This window comes from Rissa tridactyla, chromosome 16, assembly GCF_028500815.1.
Source record: "Rissa tridactyla isolate bRisTri1 chromosome 16, bRisTri1.patW.cur.20221130, whole genome shotgun sequence".
Classification (NCBI taxonomy): domain Eukaryota; kingdom Metazoa; phylum Chordata; class Aves; order Charadriiformes; family Laridae; genus Rissa; species Rissa tridactyla.
Window position 1 is genome coordinate 8,075,268 of NC_071481.1, and position 17,629 is coordinate 8,092,896.

Below are 17,629 nucleotides of genomic sequence, written 5' to 3' on the forward strand. Positions count from 1 at the left end.
GCGTAACCGGCTGCGTTGATTTCACCTTGCCTTATTGATTTCTTTAAAAATAAATTGTGGGGCTGGGTGTTTCAGTTTTGCAGGGAAAGATGGGAAAATGAGGAAAATACTGCTTTTTTTATACACGTATCCTGCCTGTGCTTCATAATGAAGCTGGAGAAATTCAGGGCTTGGGCTGCTCCCAGAGTAATCCCTGCTGGTTTTCCCCCCCTCTCCCTTAGCCAACAGGATCAGGCCGTTTTTTATGTAAGAAATGTTAGATTTTAGGTTATGCAGAAGACAGGAAAGCACAGAAAATGGATCCAAACGCTCTGCGGGGAAGGACAACGCTGCAGCAAGCCAGCTGGGATATGGTTGCAATTAACCCAGGTCGACCAAAGGAAAAACCCGTTTTTTTTCTCTAGCTTTCTCCATCATATTTGAAAAAAAAAACACCCCACACCAAACCGCCACCAGCACTAAGCACCCAACGCTCCTCCATCCAGCAAAGCCCCGGTGGCTTCTTCGACTTCAGTTTCCCCTCCTGCGGCGTTCCCGGCTCCATCCTGGCACCTTGAAGGCAGCGATGGCGGAGTGAAGGCACGCCAGGAATCTGGCTCATCTCTCCTGCTCTGCTTTTTGCATTTCTCACAGCTGGCTGGGGAAAATGCCGGGAAAATGCGCTTTCCAGCCCGTTTCCCTTTACGGGCTGACTTTCCTCACACCGTGCCAGAAATCCTGGGCTTGCAAACAAAAACCTGCAAAAAGGCCTTATTTGTTACGAAGCAACACCCTGACCGCTGATTTAAAAATACTACAGCTGTGCCCGCCAGCTTCTCCTTTAAGCTCTTTTTAAAAAAATCAGGCAGTCCTTGGAGTTGCAAGAAAGATAACCTTTGGGTTTGGTTTGGTTTTGTTTTATGGGATAGAGCATTGTATTCCTGGGAGCAAACGGGGCTTGCAGCAGGGTACAGTATCCGATGCCTTCACTGGGAAAGCCCGGGGAAATTTTATCCCCGGGGCCGCACCCAGCCTGAAGTGAAGAAATATTTGCATTTGCTTCTCCTTGGAGGGCAGCCAGGTCCCTCCCCGCTCTCCTTGGCCTGCCAAGAAGGATTGCAAGAAAAGACGGGCTTATTGCAGCAGCCGAGGGAAGGGCAGGGCCCGGCCGGTGCCATTCGGAGGCGTACAATCCTCTTTGCCCTTTTGCCCCGATGCCGGAATAAGACGAGAGACCTCGAGCGGGTTTTACACCTGGGGGGACTTGGGGGGTGCTCTGCAAGGCTTTGGGGGTTCCGTGAGGCTTTGGGGGGCTCCCAGGGCAGAGCAGGAGCTTCATGTTGCTCCCTGCGTGATTTGTATTTGTTTTCTTTTTGCTAGCAGACCTTGCACAAGCGCTTGTAGCAGGGCGAGGAGCCCAAGGACGGGCTGAGCCGGCGCAGCTGACGTGGGCTTGCTCAGCGGCGGGATAGGACCCAGCTCCCACAGCCCCTGCAAAATCTCCTCCGCGCACACACACGGCTTGGCCAGCGTTGGAAATTCCTCGAGATCCTCCCTGGGGAAAGCGTGGGGCCATGCTTTTCAGGCTTAGCGACGCTCCCTGGGCCTCAGCGCGTACTGCTTCTCCCCTTATCCGAGAAGAAAAAGGCTTAAATAAGTCTTTTGTCATCTTACCCCCACCATGTCCAGCCATCCCTGTCCCTTACCATCCTCCGCTCCTGGAAAAACATGCCAAATCTGACCACTTCTGCATCCCTTCACTGCAATGCCAAGCTCTCCAGCTGCACCGTGCCCTTCTCCTCGCCCTTCAGTGTCTTCTCCAAGGCTTCATGTTGATAAAACTATCATCCTGCCTGCCTCCAGTCAAAAATCACCACAGTCCTGGTGCAAACAGCCCATCCTGGCTTGTTCTGCGGGGAAAATACCCAGCCCCTTCCCACCATTAGCTCTGCGGGGGGGGTAGCACCCAAGGGTGCTGCGCAGAGGGTTTAAGCCAACATAGAATGCAATAACCCATCCAAAACACCACTCAGCATCGGTGTTTCCATCCTCCCTGACAACCTTGCTTGGAAAAATACCCATATTGCAAAAAACCAGGCAACCCCTTTACTCTCCGGGGCTTCCCTTCCCGGTGCCCTTTGGCCCCTGCCAAGTCTGCCCACATCTTTTTACTTTTTTAGCATCATTTTGGTGCCTGGTTTTCCCCGCGGGGCGAGAGGCTTTAGAAAGCAAGAGCTGACTTTGAGCACGGGACTTCCCCAGCGTGGGACAGGGCCTCCCCTCCCGGCCGGACCCAAAGCCACCGATTTACATGACCGGGACACACCGTGACTTTACATTAACATCCTATTTATAAATAAGTTTATAGCAAGTTATGACCTGATTGATGGGCCGTAGACGCACATTAACGAACGTTGAGTAATAGGCTTTGTAGATGGGGAGAGTCAGCAGGAAATAGTTGTGGCGTCGGTGTGATTAATCATAGAGCCCGCGCCGGGCTCGTGCATACATTAAGCATACATTAACCCTTTCATTCATAAATAGAGCACGCGCTGGAGAGACATTATACAACGTGACCTAGAAGCCTACGGCTGCTGGTTGGGTAGTTGTTTTTTTGGTAGAAACTCCCTTTTTTTTTTTTTAATCGGGAAAGCATTAAACATCGTCTCAGCTGCTCTTGCTTTTTTCCCCGCTCTCATTTTGTGGCTTTTTAAGCCCTTTCGGTTAAAAAGAAAACACTCTCTTTCTCCGGCTGGTTTGCAACGCCCTCGCAAACAAAACCGCTAAGCGTCGGCGACATCGGTTGCACAGATGTTGGGCACGCAGAGAAATGGTCAAATTTCTGCTGTTTCGGGGCTTGGACCAAGAGAAGAGCAAAAAGCATCCCACGGCAGACCGATATTATCTTGGATAAGGTGCAAAAATGGGGCTGTCAGGTCTTTCCCAGCATCCGGCGCTGTCGGATATAGGAGAGATGGTGTTTAGCTGGAGTTTTTCCGGCTTGATGGAGGAATTTGTGCTCCGGCTGCCCTCTGCCGGCTCCGGGACTCGGTTGGGATGGAACCCAGACAGCGCAGGCTGTCAGCAAAATTAACCCACCACCAAACACCCTTGCATCAACACCACGGCACAGCGCAAAATCCCAAATCCGGCCCCAAAACCCGACCCTCCGCTTTTCCCCCCGGGCAATCTGCCAGATCGCTGCACCCCAGGCGTTAGCGCCCTGAGCGCCCTGACTCTGACCACGTCTATAAAATCTAAAATAGTGGCTTTTCCCCCCCCGACCCCCTTATTTTTAAACTTGCGTTTTATGGGTTTGGAATGCAGGGCGGATGAAAGAAACGAGGGGTTTTAAAACTTGGGGTTTTATTTAACTGCAAGTAACTAAATCAGTGCCCGCTCTTTGCGTCACCGCAGAGAGAAATGTTTAAGTGAAACTCCAAGGAAGCTCGAGAAGAAAGAAAAAAAAGAAACAAAACCATCCAAGGAAACCAAACCGGCCTCGGAAAAGGAATTTAAAAAAAGAAATAAGTGAATATAGCCTCAGCTCCGCCGCCACCCCTGCTCTGCCGGGGCTTTTTATGTTCATGACGAGCGCTGGGACATTATATCTGCACTTCTTCACCTCGCCAGCCCCGCAGCTTGGGGTCCTGGGTACGTTTTGGGGACGAAAACTCCAGTCCTGCAGCTATTTGGGGGTGCAGCGGGCACCCAGGACTGATCATGGGGTGCATCCCGGTGGGTGCACCCCTTTTTTTGGTGTCCGGCGCTGGAAGAGGGAGGTCGAACCGCGGGGTTCTAGCAGGATGACTCGTTTCGCCGGCGGATGTGGCAGGACTTGCAGAGAAGGTGGTCGCCCAGGGGGTAGCACCCGTTCTCCGTCGGCTCCGGCGACAGGGGTGTCCCGCAGCTCTGGGGGCGAGAGGAGAAAGGGGGGGGGGGGCCACGTTTTAGGGGTCCCCGTGCTGCCTTGCATCCCTTCTATCCTACACAACCCACCAGCGCTTGGAAAAAGCAACAAACTATGTCAAAAAACGTGAAAAGCTGAAGCTCTCCTGGCCAAACGCATTGTCCTTTTCACCCGATTTATTAATTTTTTTTCCCCCTCCCCATCGCTTGCAAGATAAACTGGTGGCTAAAAACCACCCCCGGGTGCCTTGAGCCCCGTGGCCGTGCTTTGGGAAGGCTCGGTGCCGAACCCCTCGGCTTTTGTCGGGGGGGTCCGTACCTCGCAGCGGTAGCAGCCCTCGTGGAAACTGCGTCCCAGGCACTCGATCTTGTAGGTGTCCTTGTCCTCGCGGGGGATGATGGGCTGCTCACAGGCGCTGCAAACCGCGGCGTATTTCCTGATGGGACCAAACCAGGGCGGCGTGAGGCCTGTGGGGTGACGGGGACAAGCCGAACCCCCCCAGCGTGGGGGTCACTTCCCCATTTATGCGCTCCCCAACCTGTAAAAGTCGGCCACGCAGTACACCTCGTCCTGCTCGTCCACGGCGAAGCTCTCAGCGCCGATGGCCCGGCCGCAGGCGGCGCAGGAGAAGCAGCCGGGGTGGTAGCCCTTGCCCAGGGCACGGACGATGCGCTCCGCGATCAGCCCCCGGCACTTGGCGCATTTCTCCAGCGTGGCCTGATGTTTTGACGGGGACACACACACACACCGTCACACACCAGCTCCGGAGGGACAGCATCTCCTGCCACCACCCCGAGGGTGCTGGCTGTCCCCGGGGGAGGACGGGTACCTGGTAGCAGGCGTCGCACATGGGGCGCCCGTCTTTTTGGTAGTAGCGCTGGCCGGCCAGGAGCTGGTGGCAGGTCCGGCAGGTGAAGCAGTCGGCGTGGTACTGCTTCCGCATCGCCTCCACCGTCGGCTCCCGCGGCCCCACCGCTTTGTGGCAGAAGGCGCAGATGTCTGGGGGAAGAAGGGAGAGGGGTTCGGCGCTGTGTGCCTCAGTTTCCCCAACCGGGGACGAGCCCGCACTGTGCAGCTGGGTCCATCCCCCCCCCCGCCCCCAGTTTTACCTCTGGAGCCGTCCCTCTCCAGGTACCCATTTGCATCCTGCCGCTTGCCTGCTTGATCCTGGCAAAATTTGGGCGGCCTCAATTCAGCAGGGAAGGCGGAAGGGGCCTGGTGAGCAGGGGAAGGCGAAGGCACGTTACATTTATGCCCTTGCAGGTGGGGAAACTGAGGCACTGGGGGGAAGACTGCACCCCAACGTCCTCACCTGGAGGGTGGTGGGTGCTGCCAGGTCCAGTTGCTGCAGCGCCGGACCCAGCGCCTCCGCAGACAAGGGCTGGGGCGCTTCGGAGAGGACGAGGACCGGCAGGGACGAAGGCACGGGGGCTGCTGGGGGGGTTTCTGCAGCAAAAGCCAGACGCAGTGGTTTGAGGGGGGGGGGGGGAGCACCCCGACAGCTTTGCAGCGGCGCTTGCTGACCTACCCCAAAAGCAAACGCCATCCCAGCCGGAGGGGACAAACAGCACTGATAAGCGCCCAGTGATAGAGAGTAAACACAGCCCTTCCCCAGCAGCCGGATCCATCCCGGGGTGGGTGCAGGGATTTGGGGAATAACTGCCCCCCCCAAAAAAAACCAAAAAAACAAAAAAACCCAAAAACCATATTCCTCCCCATCTGCACACGCATCCTTTAGCAAAGCATCTCCGCAGCATCCTCGGCACCATCATCATCCTCCCGACACCGCTCACAGCCCCCCGCGCTGACACCCCTCACCTCCATTGGGCAACGCGGGGGACGGTGGTGGTGGGCTCCGGGGGCGATGGGTGGCCGGGACCTCAGCACCGATGGGCCGCGTCACCCTTTGGGTTTGCTCCTTGGTGGCCACCTCCCTCCGCGGTGGCACCAGGGTGATGAAGACAGACGAAGCGATCCTCTTCTCCGCTTTCCCCGGCAGCGTCGCCGAAGCCATGGAAGAGCCGGACCTGCGTTCGATTTGAGGGGAAATAAGAGAAGAAAGGGAGCAAAACCCACGGGCGCACCGGCGGCTCCTGCAGCCACACCGCCCTTCGGCCTCAACCCGCCTCCCTCCTCGCCCTCCCGGAAAGGGAGAAGGAGTGAGTGTGCCCGTCCCGCGTCACCGCAATAAATGGTCTCGTGCCTGGAAGGACAGAGGGTAAAGGGTCCGGTGAAGCAGCAGCCAAAATCACCCATTTTCATGCCTCCGTGGCCAAACTCCACCCTTTTGTAAGCATTTTATCCCCCCTTATTTCCTCTTATTGCCCCCACCTGGGATTAAATTCCCTGTGGGCAGCAGGAAAACTCCACCTTTCCTCTTAAAAATGGGATTGCAATAGGATCTGCTTTTGCAAACCCTTTTTTGGGGTGTTTCTAGCTCGCCCTGGCTCCCCATTTTCCCGATAATCACCCGCGGCTCAGGGCATCCCCCCCTTTATTTTCGCAGATGGGGAAACTGAGGCACAACGCTGCAAATGGGACGTGTCCCCATCATCGAAACAACCCCTGAGCATCGCCCGGCGGCGCAGACAGGATGCGCCCGACCCCGATAAACTCCGCTCGGGAAGGAAAAGGGCTGTTTATTCAGCTTCCCAACGGGAAAAGCAGCTGGAGCGAAGCTTCCCCTTCCCAAACGGGATGGTTTAGGAGGGGCTGGAACGGGACACCCCAAGGCTTTAACCAGGCAGCGCCGGTGAAGCAGGATTCATCCCCGAGACGAATCGGCGGCCTGAAAAATACCTGTGTGATGAGTTGCCCGGTCTCATGCCCCGGCGCGGGGTGGCTCCGCTCCCCCAAAATCCTGCTCACAGATGTTGGCGCATCCTTTCAGCGGGCGGCCAGTCCCCCCTGCCCAGGCCCCGTGGCGGGGGAAAAGCTTCGGGACGTGCACGCCAGTGACTTCAGCCTCTGACTCAAGCAGAGGAAGGGATTAAAAAAGGAAAAAACCCCGAGCGGCTTCGCTCCCTTCCCTTCTCTCCCTCCCTCCCCGCCGGCGAAACCCCAAACGGGCTCCGGCGCTGCCAGCCTTCGCCCGGCCGCTCAAATCCTCGCCCGCAGGAGCCGCCGCTTTTCCTCCTCCCCGGCCGAGCTGCGGAAAATAGGGGTGGGGGGAAAAAAAAAAAAAAAAGAATAATCATAAAAAAACCCAAAAAACAACAACTCAAAAAAGCAAAGCAAAAAAAAAAAAAAAAAAAAATCTGCGGGGCTAATGGGAACCATGTGCTCGTCGCATTCCTCTTTGTGCCGGGGCGGACGGGATCCCGGCAGCCCCATCGTGGCACCCCCTGGTTCCCCCCCACCTCCCAGCCGGGGTACATTAATGGGAGGTGTGTCCCCCCCCCTTTTTTTCAATGGGGTCCCCCCCCCCCAACATAGCTCCATCCTAGTTTGGGGTGGCTGGGGCTGCATTGGGAAGGGTCCCCCCCAGGTTTCCTACAAGCATCGCCCCAAAAATCTCCTGGGGGGGGAGCGCTGGGGGACCGATGGGGACAGGGACACCTATGGGGCACCCCCAACGCCCCCCGAAATTGGGATGGGACATGGCCCCCTACAGCTGTCCCCCAACTCTGTCCCCTGCCCTGGGGATCTCTTGGAGAGCGCTTTGAGGATGCCCAAGGGAGAAGGGACAGGGTGGGGGGACACAGCCCTTGGTGTCCCCTTGTCCCTTCCCCGAGTGGCCCTGCTGTCCCCTTGTCCCTTACCTGGGGGGTGGCCTTGCAGCCCCCCTGCAATCCTCTCTCCCCCACCGGGTAGCCCCACAGCCCCAGGTCCCCTACCTGGGGGAGGGGCCTGTCCCCTAAGTGGTGGTGGCCCCACCGGGTCCCCCTCTACCTGGGAGCCCCCGTCCCCTACCTGGGGGTGTCCCCAATCCCATACCTAGGGGTGTCCCCCGTCTCCTACCTGGGGGGGTCACTCTTGGTCCCCGTGTCGTGTCCCAGGACAGCTCTGCAGTCCTTATCCCATTACCTGAGGGGGGGTCCCATGTCCCATCTCGGGGGGGTCCCTTGTCCCCTACCTGGGGGTGGCCCCTATCCCATACCCAGGGTGTCCCCCACCTGGCGGTGTCCCCCGTCCCCTTCTTGTGGGGGGTGGACCCCTACCCGGTGGGGGGGTCGCCTGCCTGGGGGTGACCCTGCAGCCCCGCCTGCCTCTCGGGGGGCGGGGGTGTCCCCCTCCCTGTCCCCGTCCCCGTCCCCTACCTGGGGAGCCGGTGCGGGTCCCTCCGTGCGCTCCGCGGGCGCGCCCTGCCCGGCGCGGCGGGGGCAGCGGGGAGGCAGAGCCGCCCGGCATCACCGCCCCTTCCTCCCTCCTCCTCCTCCTCCTCCTCCTCCTCCTTCTCCCTCCTCCCCCCTGCCTGCCCCACGGCCCCGGGCAGGGGGGGGAGACGGGGGGGGGGGCACAGGGTCTTAGGGTGCCCCATGCTCCCTGGGGTGCCCCATAGGGCCTTAGGGTGACCTAGAGGACGCGGGGCGCCCCATACACCCTCTTAGGGTGCCCCATGTGCTATAAGGGTGCCCCATCCACCCTGGCGTGACCTGTGCCCCGCCCCCCCCCCCCCCCCCCCGACAGCCTTATGCACCCCAGGGTGCTCCATGGGACCTCAGGGTGTCCCACGTCCTCAGGGTGCCCGCCGGCAGCCCCATGCACCCTGGGGTGCCCTGTGGCCCCTGGGTGCCCCTATGTGCTCGAGGATGACCCATGCCACCACCCCCGCCCCAAGCTTGTCCCATGGACCCCCCCCCGATTGCCCCTGGCACCCTCAGGGTGCCCCATATCCCCAGGGTGCCCCGTACAGCCCCAGCTGCCCCCAACACTCCCAGGCTGCCCCATGTGTCTGGAGGTTGCCCCATGCAGCACCCTATAAAACCCCAGGGTGCCCCTGTGGCCCTATACAGTCCCAGCTGGCCCCCTAAGCCCCCATATGCCCCCAGGATGCCCCATACACCCTTATACAGCCCCAGGATGCCCCATACAGCTCCATACACCCCCAGGATGCCCATGTGCCCCTACAAAGCCCCAGGTGGCCCTCTATACCCCCACTTACCCCCAGGACGCCCCATACTGTCGCACATACCCCCCAAGATAACCTATGCGCCTCTCTACAGCCCCAGGTGCCCCCCCTATGCCCCCATACACCCTCATACTGTCCCAGCCCCCCTCCTGCTCCCCATTTCCAGGGCTGGGGGGGGGTCTTGGCCAGGGAAGTAGCCACAGCCAGGGCCTCCCTCTCCAAATCCCACAGCCCAACCACACAAGGCCTGGTGCCCCATGGCACAGCGCAGCCGGCTGCATCCAGGTGGGGAAACTGAGGCACGAGGGCACCACTCAGCTGGAGGGTCACCCCCTCCGTGCCTCAGTTTCCCTTCCCGGGGATGAACCGCACCACCCACCTCCTGCAAAAAAGCTGCACGGCCATCCCTGAGCCCCTCTCCAACGTGACGGGACCTCAGCTCACTCTGCCTACGGATTTTGCTGGAAAAAGCTTTATTTTACAAGATTTATAAGCCCCCGAAGGCCCCTGCACCACAATGGTGTGGCCCTGCAGCTGCCAAGGACGGGGACATCCGTCAGCATCCTGCATCCCCGGGGGGACCGGGGAGCAAACCCCCAGCACCACCACAGCCTTGTGGGCTCCCCCGAAAAAACAGGGGCCACGTGAGCCTCCCCCCGAACTCCCCCACCCCGTGGGATGGGGTCGAGCACCTTCCAGGAGCCCTTTTGCCTTTGTCCCCATGGGGGATCTGCGACGGGGAGGATTTGGGGGGTGCCCACGTTTCGGGGAGCTGGGCAAAGCCACCCTGAGTTTCTGATGCCTGGTTACACCCCAGGGCTTATCAGGACGTCTCCTGCGATCCCGATCCTGATCCCAACCGCCTGTCCAACCGAGGCTGCTGGGCGAAATCCTACGGGAGATGGAAGAAGAGAAGCAGAAAGGCCCCTCACCGTGGCCTCGGGGCTGCCGCCGGCCCATCACCCCGGCGTCGTGGCGGGGAGGTGACACACACCCCACACCCCCCCCCCCCCACCATCTCACCTGCCGCCAGCACGCCTCCAGCATGACGCCGGCTCGGAGCAGGCACCAGAGCTCTCCCAGCAGCGAGATGAGGACGTGGAAGACGTCGGTCCACCGGCCGACGGTGAGGAGGAGGATGAAGAGGCCGCCCATCCGTACCAGCACCGTCTGGTAAACCGCCCGCCCGCCCGCGCTCTGCCGCGACTCCTCTGCAAGGACACGGCGTCGGGGCGGCCACCGTGGGGGCACCCCAGCCCCACGACCTGGGGACACCATGCATTTCGGGGACGCTTTGCATATAGCCCGGGATGCCCCATACTGCCCCATATACAGCCCCCAGGATGCCCCATATATCCCCAGACACCCCCAGGATGCCCCATGTACCCCCATACAGCCCCCAGGATGCCCCATCTACCACCCCAGGTGGCCCCGCTGTGCCCCCAGAGAGACCCAGCGTGTCCCAAATGGTTCCATACAGCCCCAGGATGCCCCATACAGTTCCATACAGCCCCCCAGGATGCCCCATACAGTTCCATACAGCCCCCCAGGATGCCCCATGTACCACCTCAGGTGGCCCCCCTGTGCCCCCAGACAGACCCAGGATGTCCCAAATGGTTCCATACAGCCCCAGGATGCCCCATACTGCCCCATATACAGCCCCAGGTGGTCCCCCTGTGCCCCCATACAGTCCCAGGATGCCCCCTGTACCCCCCATACAGCCCCCAGGATGCCCCACACAGTTCCGTACACCCCCCAAGGATGCCCCATCTACTGCCCCTGGTAGCCCCCCCACCCTGTGCCCCCACAGAGACCCAGGATGTCCCAAACGGTTCCATGCAGCCCCAGGATGTCCCATGCACCCCCCCATACAGCCCCAGAATACTCCATACTGCCCCATATACAGTCCCAAGTGGCCCCCCTGTGCCCCCATACAGCCCCAGGATGCCCCATATATCCCACACACAGCCCCAGGATGCCCCCTGTGCCCCCATACAGCCCCACGATGCCCCATACTGCCCCTATAGATCCCCAGGATGCCCCACACAGCCCCAGGATGCCCCATACTGGGACATACCCCTCTTACCCCTCAAAAAATCCTGTAACTGGGGGTTCGGTCCCCTTCTCACCTTGCATGTAGACGACCAGCAGCGTGTAGCAGATGGTGAGCGGCGTCCAGAAGCGTATGGCCTCCGCCGTGGAGAGGAAATCCCGGTTGATGAGTGCCACGGCGGCCAGGTCGGCCACGGCGAAGGTGACGGCCAAAGCATTCCACAGCAGCCGGGGGATGCCGTGACCGGCGGCGAGGAGGAAGATGCAGATACCGCAGTAACGCGCTCGGCTGTGCAGCTCGTAGAGGGTGCAGACGTGGCGAGCCAGACGCTGGGCGTAGGTGGCCAGCAGCCCCGCTAGCCCTGCCGCCAGCGCCAGGTTGCAGGTCCTGTGGGGAGCCCCTTCCAGCAAGAAGCTGAGGCCGCAGGACACGCCGCAGCCCAGCGAGTACTGGCACAGCAGGTAGAGCTGGCTGCTGTGGGCGCCCTGCGAGAGCGGGACGGCGCCGTCAGCCGCTGTGGAGGTTGCAAAGCGGCGAGGGGATGCACGGCTGCAAAGCGATGCATGGCCTCCTCCATGCTGCTGCCCCCCCGTAACCCCCCCCACGGGTGTTGCAAGCAGCGCGGGGATGCACGGCTGCAAAGCGATGCATGGTTTTCCCCGTGCCGCAGCCCCCCGTAACCCTGCAGGTGTTGCCTGCAGCGAGGGGACGCATGGTTGCAAAGCCATGCTTGGTCTTCTCCATGCCTTTTCCGCCGTTCTCCCCGCAGGCGTTGCATGCAGCGAGGGGACGCATGGTTGCAAAGCCACGCGTGGTGTTTTCCACGCTGGACCCCCCCACGGGTGCTGCAAGCAGCAAGGGGCTGCACGATTGCAAGGGCAGGCATGCATGCAAAGCGATGCATGGCTTTCTCCATGCTGCAGCCCCCTGTAACCCCACAGGCATTGCATGCAGCGGGGGGATGCACGGTTGCAAAGCCAAAGCCATGCATGGTCTTCTCCACGCTGGACCACCACAGGTGCTGCGAGCAGCAAGGGGCTGCACGGCTGCAAAGGCAGGCATGCGTGCAAAGCGATGCAGGGTTTTCTCCATGCCAGCCCTCCTCATCCTCCCTGCAGAGCAGGAAGGGGATGCACAGGCTGCTCCATGAAGCTCCCATACGCCCCACGGGTGCTGCAAGCCAGGTGGGGGATGCATTATTTTGGGCATGCCGCAGCCCTCATCCTCCCTGCAGAGGCTGCAAAGCAGCGAGGGGAGGCACAGCTGCAAAGTGATGCATGGTTTTCTCCATGCTGCAGCCCCCTGCAACCGCACGGGCGTTGCGTGCAGCGAGGGGACGCACGGTTGCGAAGCCATGCATGGCGTTTCCCACGCTGGACCACCATGGGTGCTGTGAGCAGCAAGGGACTGCATGATTGCAAGGGTATGCACGCATGCAAAGCGATGCAGGGTTTTCTCCACGCCAGCCCTCCTCATCCTCCCTGCAGGGGTTGCAGAGCAGCGAGGGGATGCATGGCTGCAAAGCAATGAATGCTCTTCTCCATGCTGCAGCCCGCCCGTAACCCCGCAGGCGTTGCGAGCGGCAAGCGATGCACAGTTGCAGACCCACGCGAGCTCTTCCCCGTGCCTCCTCCCCTTTCCCCTGCCGCGGGTGCTGCAAAGCTGCAAGGGGCTGCACGGTTGCAAGGGCATGCGCGGCTTCCTCCGCACTGGCCCCCCCCACGGGCGTCGCATGCAGCGAGGGGCTGCAGGGTGGCAGAGGCAGGCGTGCGTGCGAAGCGATGCAGGGTTTTCCCCATGCCAGCCACCCCCGCCCCTGCCCGCAGAGCCGCGAGGGGACGCATACTGTCCCCCGTGCCGCAGCCCCCCCATCCTCCCCACGCCTGTTGCGACGCAGCAAGGGGATGCACGGCTGTGAAACGATGCACGGTCGTCCCCCCCCATGCCGCAGCCCCCGCAGCTGTTGCGAATCTGCGAGGGCTGCGCAGTCCTCCCTCCGCGCCACCGCCCCGCCGTGCCTCAGTTTCCCCCCTCCCGCCTCACCTTGCCGAGGGAGAGGACGGTGGAGACGGCGCGCAGGGAGAACTCCAGGACCACCAGCGCGGCCACGCGGGAGCCCACCAGGGCCAGCAGGGCCGTCAGCACCACCGCATGCAGCAGCTCCAGCACCCACCGCTGCGCCCCGATCGCCTCCTTCTCCGCCTGCCTCTCCGGGTCACTGGGGACAGCGGGGGGGACGCTGAGCTGGGCGGGATGTCCCCTTCCTCCTCCGCCACCCCAAGACGGGGTGACATCCTCAGAGACGACCCCCCCGCCCCAGGCTTTGCAGCGGGGAGAGGAGGGCACAGCCCCTGCCTTGCTCAGGCCACCACCAGCACCCATGGGTGCCAAGAGCCGCCCCCACACCCCGACAGTGGAGCCCAAAGGCAGACCCCAAAAGTGGCTCCCCAAAACGAATCCCCCAAGGCAGAGGGGGGAGGAAGGGCTGGTGCTTACTTCAGGCACTGGATGTAGAGATAAACCTTCAGGAGGCTGCAGAGCACCAAGACGGCACAGGCACCCACCAACCCTGCGGGGAAAAGGCAGCAGCGGGTCACCGGCGTGTGTCCCCCCCCAGGATGTCCCCAAAGCCATCCCCATGGCACCCTCGGGGGTGTCTCACCTTGCAGGAGGGCATCCAGCAGCGCCCAGCCCCACGCCAGCCCGGGCAACGCCGGCAGCCAGGACCCCAGAGAAAACATTTTTGGTGGAGAGGAGCCACGGCGTGACCAGGCCCCGGCTCCAAGGTCCGCGGGGCGGAGGCTGGGAGCGGCCCCCCCCGGGCTGGTAAATCATTGCCGGGGCAAGCGAGGGCAGCTGGAGCTCAGCTCCTCCGGCCAGAGCTCCAGCTGCCCCGAGGAGGGGAAAATTAGGGTGAGGAGAGGGATGCGGTGATGGGATGCACCTGGCGGGGCTCGGGGACCACCAGCATCTCTAACGCCCCCGCCCCAGCATCGCCGTTACCCTCTCCACCCCGACGCGTCGCGACATTTTAGGTCCTGGTTTTGCAGGTTCTGACCCCCCACCCACCCTGCGCTTTGCACCACCCCAAAGACCCCGAAACGACGCCAAAAATAGAAAAAAACCCAAACAACCCTTTATTAACGGTGACAACGGGGCCGGGAGCTGCTCGTCCTACAGCCCCGGGGGCTGCTGGTGCTGCACCATCTTCCTGAGCTCGTCCCAAAAGAAGAGGCTGAGGACGGTGTGGGGGCCGAGGCGGAGGTAGACGGCGCCGATGCCCTTGTACAAGCCCAGCAGCCCCTCTTTGCTGGAGATTTGGAGGACGCAGTCCAAAAAACCCCGGTAGAGCTTGCCCTGGGGGAGAGAGGAGCCGGCTGCGCACCCCTGCCGGAGGCGATCCCGGGAAAAGCCATGTGTCACCCCCCCCCCGCCCCCGGCCTCACCCCGTCTTTTGCCAAACGGCCTTACCGTGCCGTCGGCGTCCACCGGCTGGTTGTAGAGCCGGGTGCTGACCACGTCGAAGGGCGTCATCGTCACCGCCACGGCCACGCCGCTCACCATGCCCCCCGCCAGCACCGCCGCCCAGCTGCCCTCCCCGAACCACTGCGGGATGCGCCGGCCGTCAGCTTTTCCCCCCGAAAAATAAGGGAGCGGAGGGGCCGGCGGTGGCTGGATCCTGCACGTCCCTCCCCGCCCCTCACCTGGCGCTCGCAGACCCAGTCCTTGGCGGAGGCGAAGGTGGCGAGTTGCGCGGCCGAGCCCACAGCCACCCGGGGCACGGCCCCCGTCACCCCCCGCCACAGCCCCGCCACCCCGTGCTGCTTGTAGATACTCTCGAAAGCCCTGGCGATGTTCTGGGGAAGAGAGGAAATTCGGGAAAACCGGGAACCGGTGCACCCCAACCCGGAAAAAATTTTCCATCTGTCAAAAATTTCCCACCCTGTCACGCAAAACCCCATCGCTCCTCGGTGGCACGAAGCCACCGCGTCTCCGGCCGGGTGACACCGATCCCGATGGGTGTCTGGATCCCGTGTCACGGCTCCGTGCCCCGGTCACCCCCTCCCCGTCCTCACACGTTATTTATAGCATCCATCCGGGGGCCGAGCTGCCAAACAGCAGCTTTAAATACCCGGTGGCCAAAATAGCGTTGTCCTCACCGGGTCCCAGCGCGTTGCACAGCCAAAGTGCCACCGAATCTTGTCCGTGTCCCCCCCCACACCCCGAGCCCGTCCCTGCTCACCTCATGGTTGTGCTGGTGGCCCACGGCCACGGCCGACAGCGTCTGGGCTTGGAGGTGGGTCTTGACCTGGGGACAACACCGGGTGACAAAACCCCCCCCAAAGTCCCCCCCGGGAAGGGCTGTGGGTCCCCCCCATCTCTTCGTAGCAGCTTTTGGGGGTGTTTTAAGCCCCCCGGACAGATGTGGGGTGCCCAGATGTGTTGCTAAGCGGCACCTCCAGACTTTGAACCTCATTTTTTTTTTTTTCCCCCACCCCTCCCACCCCTGGGCAAAGTGCCCCCAGAAACACCCACTGCAGCCCCCCCCACCCCCCTTGAGCTCTGCACCCCCAAAAAAACCAGGTGATACCCCCAAAAAGGGGGAAAATCACCCAAATTTCCTTATGAGGGAGTTCTCCCCTCGGGTTTCTGGGGGGGGGGGTTGGGGGAGAAAAGTGGGGGGTGGGAAAGAGCATGCACAAAGCAGCCCCACATTTTTGGGGGGGTGAAGCAGAGCAAAGGTGGTGGTGGGGGGGGGGGATGCACCGCGCCGGCGTCTGTGGGATGCAGCGAAGCTCCGGGCTGGCCAAAGCTTTTAGGAGGGAGGGAGTGGGGGGTGTCCCCAAAATATCCATCCCCCCTCCCCATTGTGTGTGTGTCCGTCCCCCCCCCCCCCCCCCGACGGGGATGCGAGGGCTGCAGGGACGGAGCACTCACCAGGTACGCGGGGCTGCCCACGAAGGCTCCCACCGCCCCGGCCACGGCCCCGGCGGCCACGGTACCCCCGGGATACCGCGTCCAGCCGGCGTCCTCGGCGCAGGAATAGCAATAAAACCGGACGCCGTTCATCAGCCCCTGGTAGAGGAGGCCGGCGGCCAGGCCCTTCTGCAGCCCCCGCAGCCCGTCGGCCCGGCACACGGCCCCCACCGCCCGCAGCACCCCCCGGTAGGGCCGGGGGTAGGTGCCGGGGGGCTGCAGTTCCCCCTGCAGCTGCAGCCGCGTCTTGACCACCTCCAAGGGGTTGGTGAGGACGCAGGCCAAGCAGCCGGCCGTGGCTCCCAGCACCAAATCGATGGCCGGCGGGACCCCCCCCCGTCGGAGAACCCCGGGCGACGCGGGGTCTGTTTTGGGGGGGATAAGGGAATTCATGCAGGGAGGCGGGGGGGGAGCCGGGGAAGGGTGCGAGGGCCCCGCCACCCGCCGCCATGCAGCACCTGCCCGCGGGGATGGCCCCAGGCTCCACCTTCCCCCCCCCCCCCCCGCCCTCGGGAAATAGGGGGGAGCGAGCGCCGCCTCCTGCAAACCCCCCCCCCCCCCCCAATCCGAAGCCGCCCCCCAATTTGGGAAGGGATATGGGGCAAAGGTCAGGCCTGGGGGTGCGTGGTGGGTGTGGGGGGGTGTGTGTCCGGCCGGCCCCCCCCCCCCCTTGCCAGCGGCACCGACGCGCAACCGGCAGCCAAATCCCGGCCGGGCGTCCCGCTCTCACGTGACTTGCGGTGCCCCGGCGCAAACAGCGAAAAAAAAAAAAAAAAAAAAAAAAAAAAAGGCTCTTTCTGCCCCCCCCCAAAAAAAAAAAGCGGGGGGGGGGGCACGATAAAATAATTGAAATCAAAGCTGACGATAGGTGGCTTTGGGGGGCACACGCAGACATCTGTCCCCCCTCCCCCCCCAGCCAGCCGGGGGCGATGAGGACTCACCAACCACCAACTCGTTGCACTTGTGGCGGGGGTTTGGGGAGCCGGCGGGGGACGGGGGGGGGGGGGGGTTGTGTCTGACCCCCTTCTATCCCCTCTCGGGGTTACAGAAATGCTTCTGAAATCCGAGCTTCCCAGGCCAAAAAGCTGCGGGGGGGGTGGGGAAGGTCACTGCCTGTCCCATTTGTCCCCCACCCCCTTGTGACTTCCTATTTTTAGGGCTCCGCCGTGACCCCCTCAGGACCCGAGTTTACACCGTGGCGTAGCCGCTTCGGTCATTATTGGGGGGGGGGGGGAACCCCCAAAGTCCTCCCCCTGCAACGGCTGCCCCATCCCCAATATCCCCCCCCAAATCCTCTCCTTTGACCCCAAAAGGCGAGGGAGGGTGAATGGGGAAGGCGGGTGCCGCTGGGGGCTGACCCCTGGGCTGTTTATTCCTCGTCTAGACTGGGAATGGCTCCTGGATCCAGGGATAAACAGGGCTGGAGCATCAGGACGGGATAATTCAGGGTTGAAGCTGCGAACGTGCCCCGCTGCGGGGTTAACGCCGCGAGGACCTGGGGGTGCACATGCTCCCCGCCTCTCCTCCTCCTCCTCCTCTTCAGCCTAAATATCGCCTTCTCCCTGCCCCAAAGCAAAGCCCCGGGCTCCAGCATCATGGCGGGGGGGAGGAAGAAGGGCAGCCCCCGGCCCAGGAACGT

General features: G+C 62.1%; 3 protein-coding genes across 4 annotated transcripts; all 3 read right to left on the reverse strand.

Moving 5' to 3' along the window:
- Nucleotides 1-3,345: 3,345 nt before the first annotated feature.
- Nucleotides 3,346-8,207, reverse strand: FBLIM1 (filamin binding LIM protein 1). Its single transcript, XM_054222400.1, has 9 exons — nucleotides 8,149-8,207; nucleotides 6,689-7,037; nucleotides 5,708-5,916; nucleotides 5,202-5,335; nucleotides 4,999-5,104; nucleotides 4,719-4,888; nucleotides 4,428-4,606; nucleotides 4,208-4,325; nucleotides 3,346-3,891 (listed from the first exon to the last, which is right to left on the reverse strand). Exons 2-9 carry the CDS (start codon nucleotides 6,712-6,714, stop codon nucleotides 3,778-3,780), a joined length of 1,056 nt encoding a protein of 351 aa, XP_054078375.1. The 5' UTR covers nucleotides 6,715-7,037; nucleotides 8,149-8,207; the 3' UTR covers nucleotides 3,346-3,777.
- A 940-nt stretch (nucleotides 8,208-9,147) lies between these two features.
- Nucleotides 9,148-13,957, reverse strand: TMEM82 (transmembrane protein 82). 2 transcript variants are annotated; one of them, XM_054222372.1, is made up of 6 exons: nucleotides 13,676-13,951; nucleotides 13,510-13,582; nucleotides 13,057-13,231; nucleotides 11,090-11,498; nucleotides 9,984-10,171; nucleotides 9,148-9,852 (listed from the first exon to the last, which is right to left on the reverse strand). In XM_054222372.1, exons 1-6 carry the CDS (start codon nucleotides 13,752-13,754, stop codon nucleotides 9,784-9,786), a joined length of 993 nt encoding a protein of 330 aa, XP_054078347.1. In that variant the 5' UTR covers nucleotides 13,755-13,951; the 3' UTR covers nucleotides 9,148-9,783. The 2 variants fall into 2 exon arrangements, with proteins under 2 accessions (XP_054078347.1, XP_054078346.1); XM_054222371.1 differs by having other exon boundaries at nucleotides 13,510-13,957.
- On the reverse strand, nucleotides 13,798-16,441 carry SLC25A34 (solute carrier family 25 member 34). The gene is given in 7 exon segments (XM_054222373.1): nucleotides 13,798-13,901; nucleotides 14,148-14,370; nucleotides 14,485-14,619; nucleotides 14,718-14,870; nucleotides 15,257-15,322; nucleotides 15,952-16,326; nucleotides 16,328-16,441. Coding segments are annotated over 6 exon segments (1,026 nt in total). The 3' UTR covers nucleotides 13,798-13,901; nucleotides 14,148-14,187.
- Between the last annotated feature and the right edge of the window lie 1,188 nt (nucleotides 16,442-17,629).

Coding starts and splice junctions, on each gene's coding strand:
- FBLIM1 (XM_054222400.1), bottom strand. CDS start 6,714: ATGAGACCGGGCAACTCATCACACAG. Junction 5,336..5,707: donor CCCCGCGTTGCCCAATGGAG/GTGAGGGGTGTC, acceptor CTTTTGCTGCAG/AAACCCCCCCAGCAGCCCCC. Junction 4,889..4,998: donor GGAGAGGGACGGCTCCAGAG/GTAAAACTGGGG, acceptor TTCTTCCCCCAG/ACATCTGCGCCTTCTGCCAC.
- TMEM82 (XM_054222371.1), bottom strand. CDS start 13,754: ATGTTTTCTCTGGGGTCCTGGCTGCCGGCGTTGCCCGGGCTGGCGTGG. Junction 13,232..13,509: donor CTCTACATCCAGTGCCTGAA/GTAAGCACCAGC, acceptor CGCTGTCCCCAG/TGACCCGGAGAGGCAGGCGG. Junction 11,499..13,056: donor CCGTCCTCTCCCTCGGCAAG/GTGAGGCGGGAG, acceptor CCGCTCTCGCAG/GGCGCCCACAGCAGCCAGCT.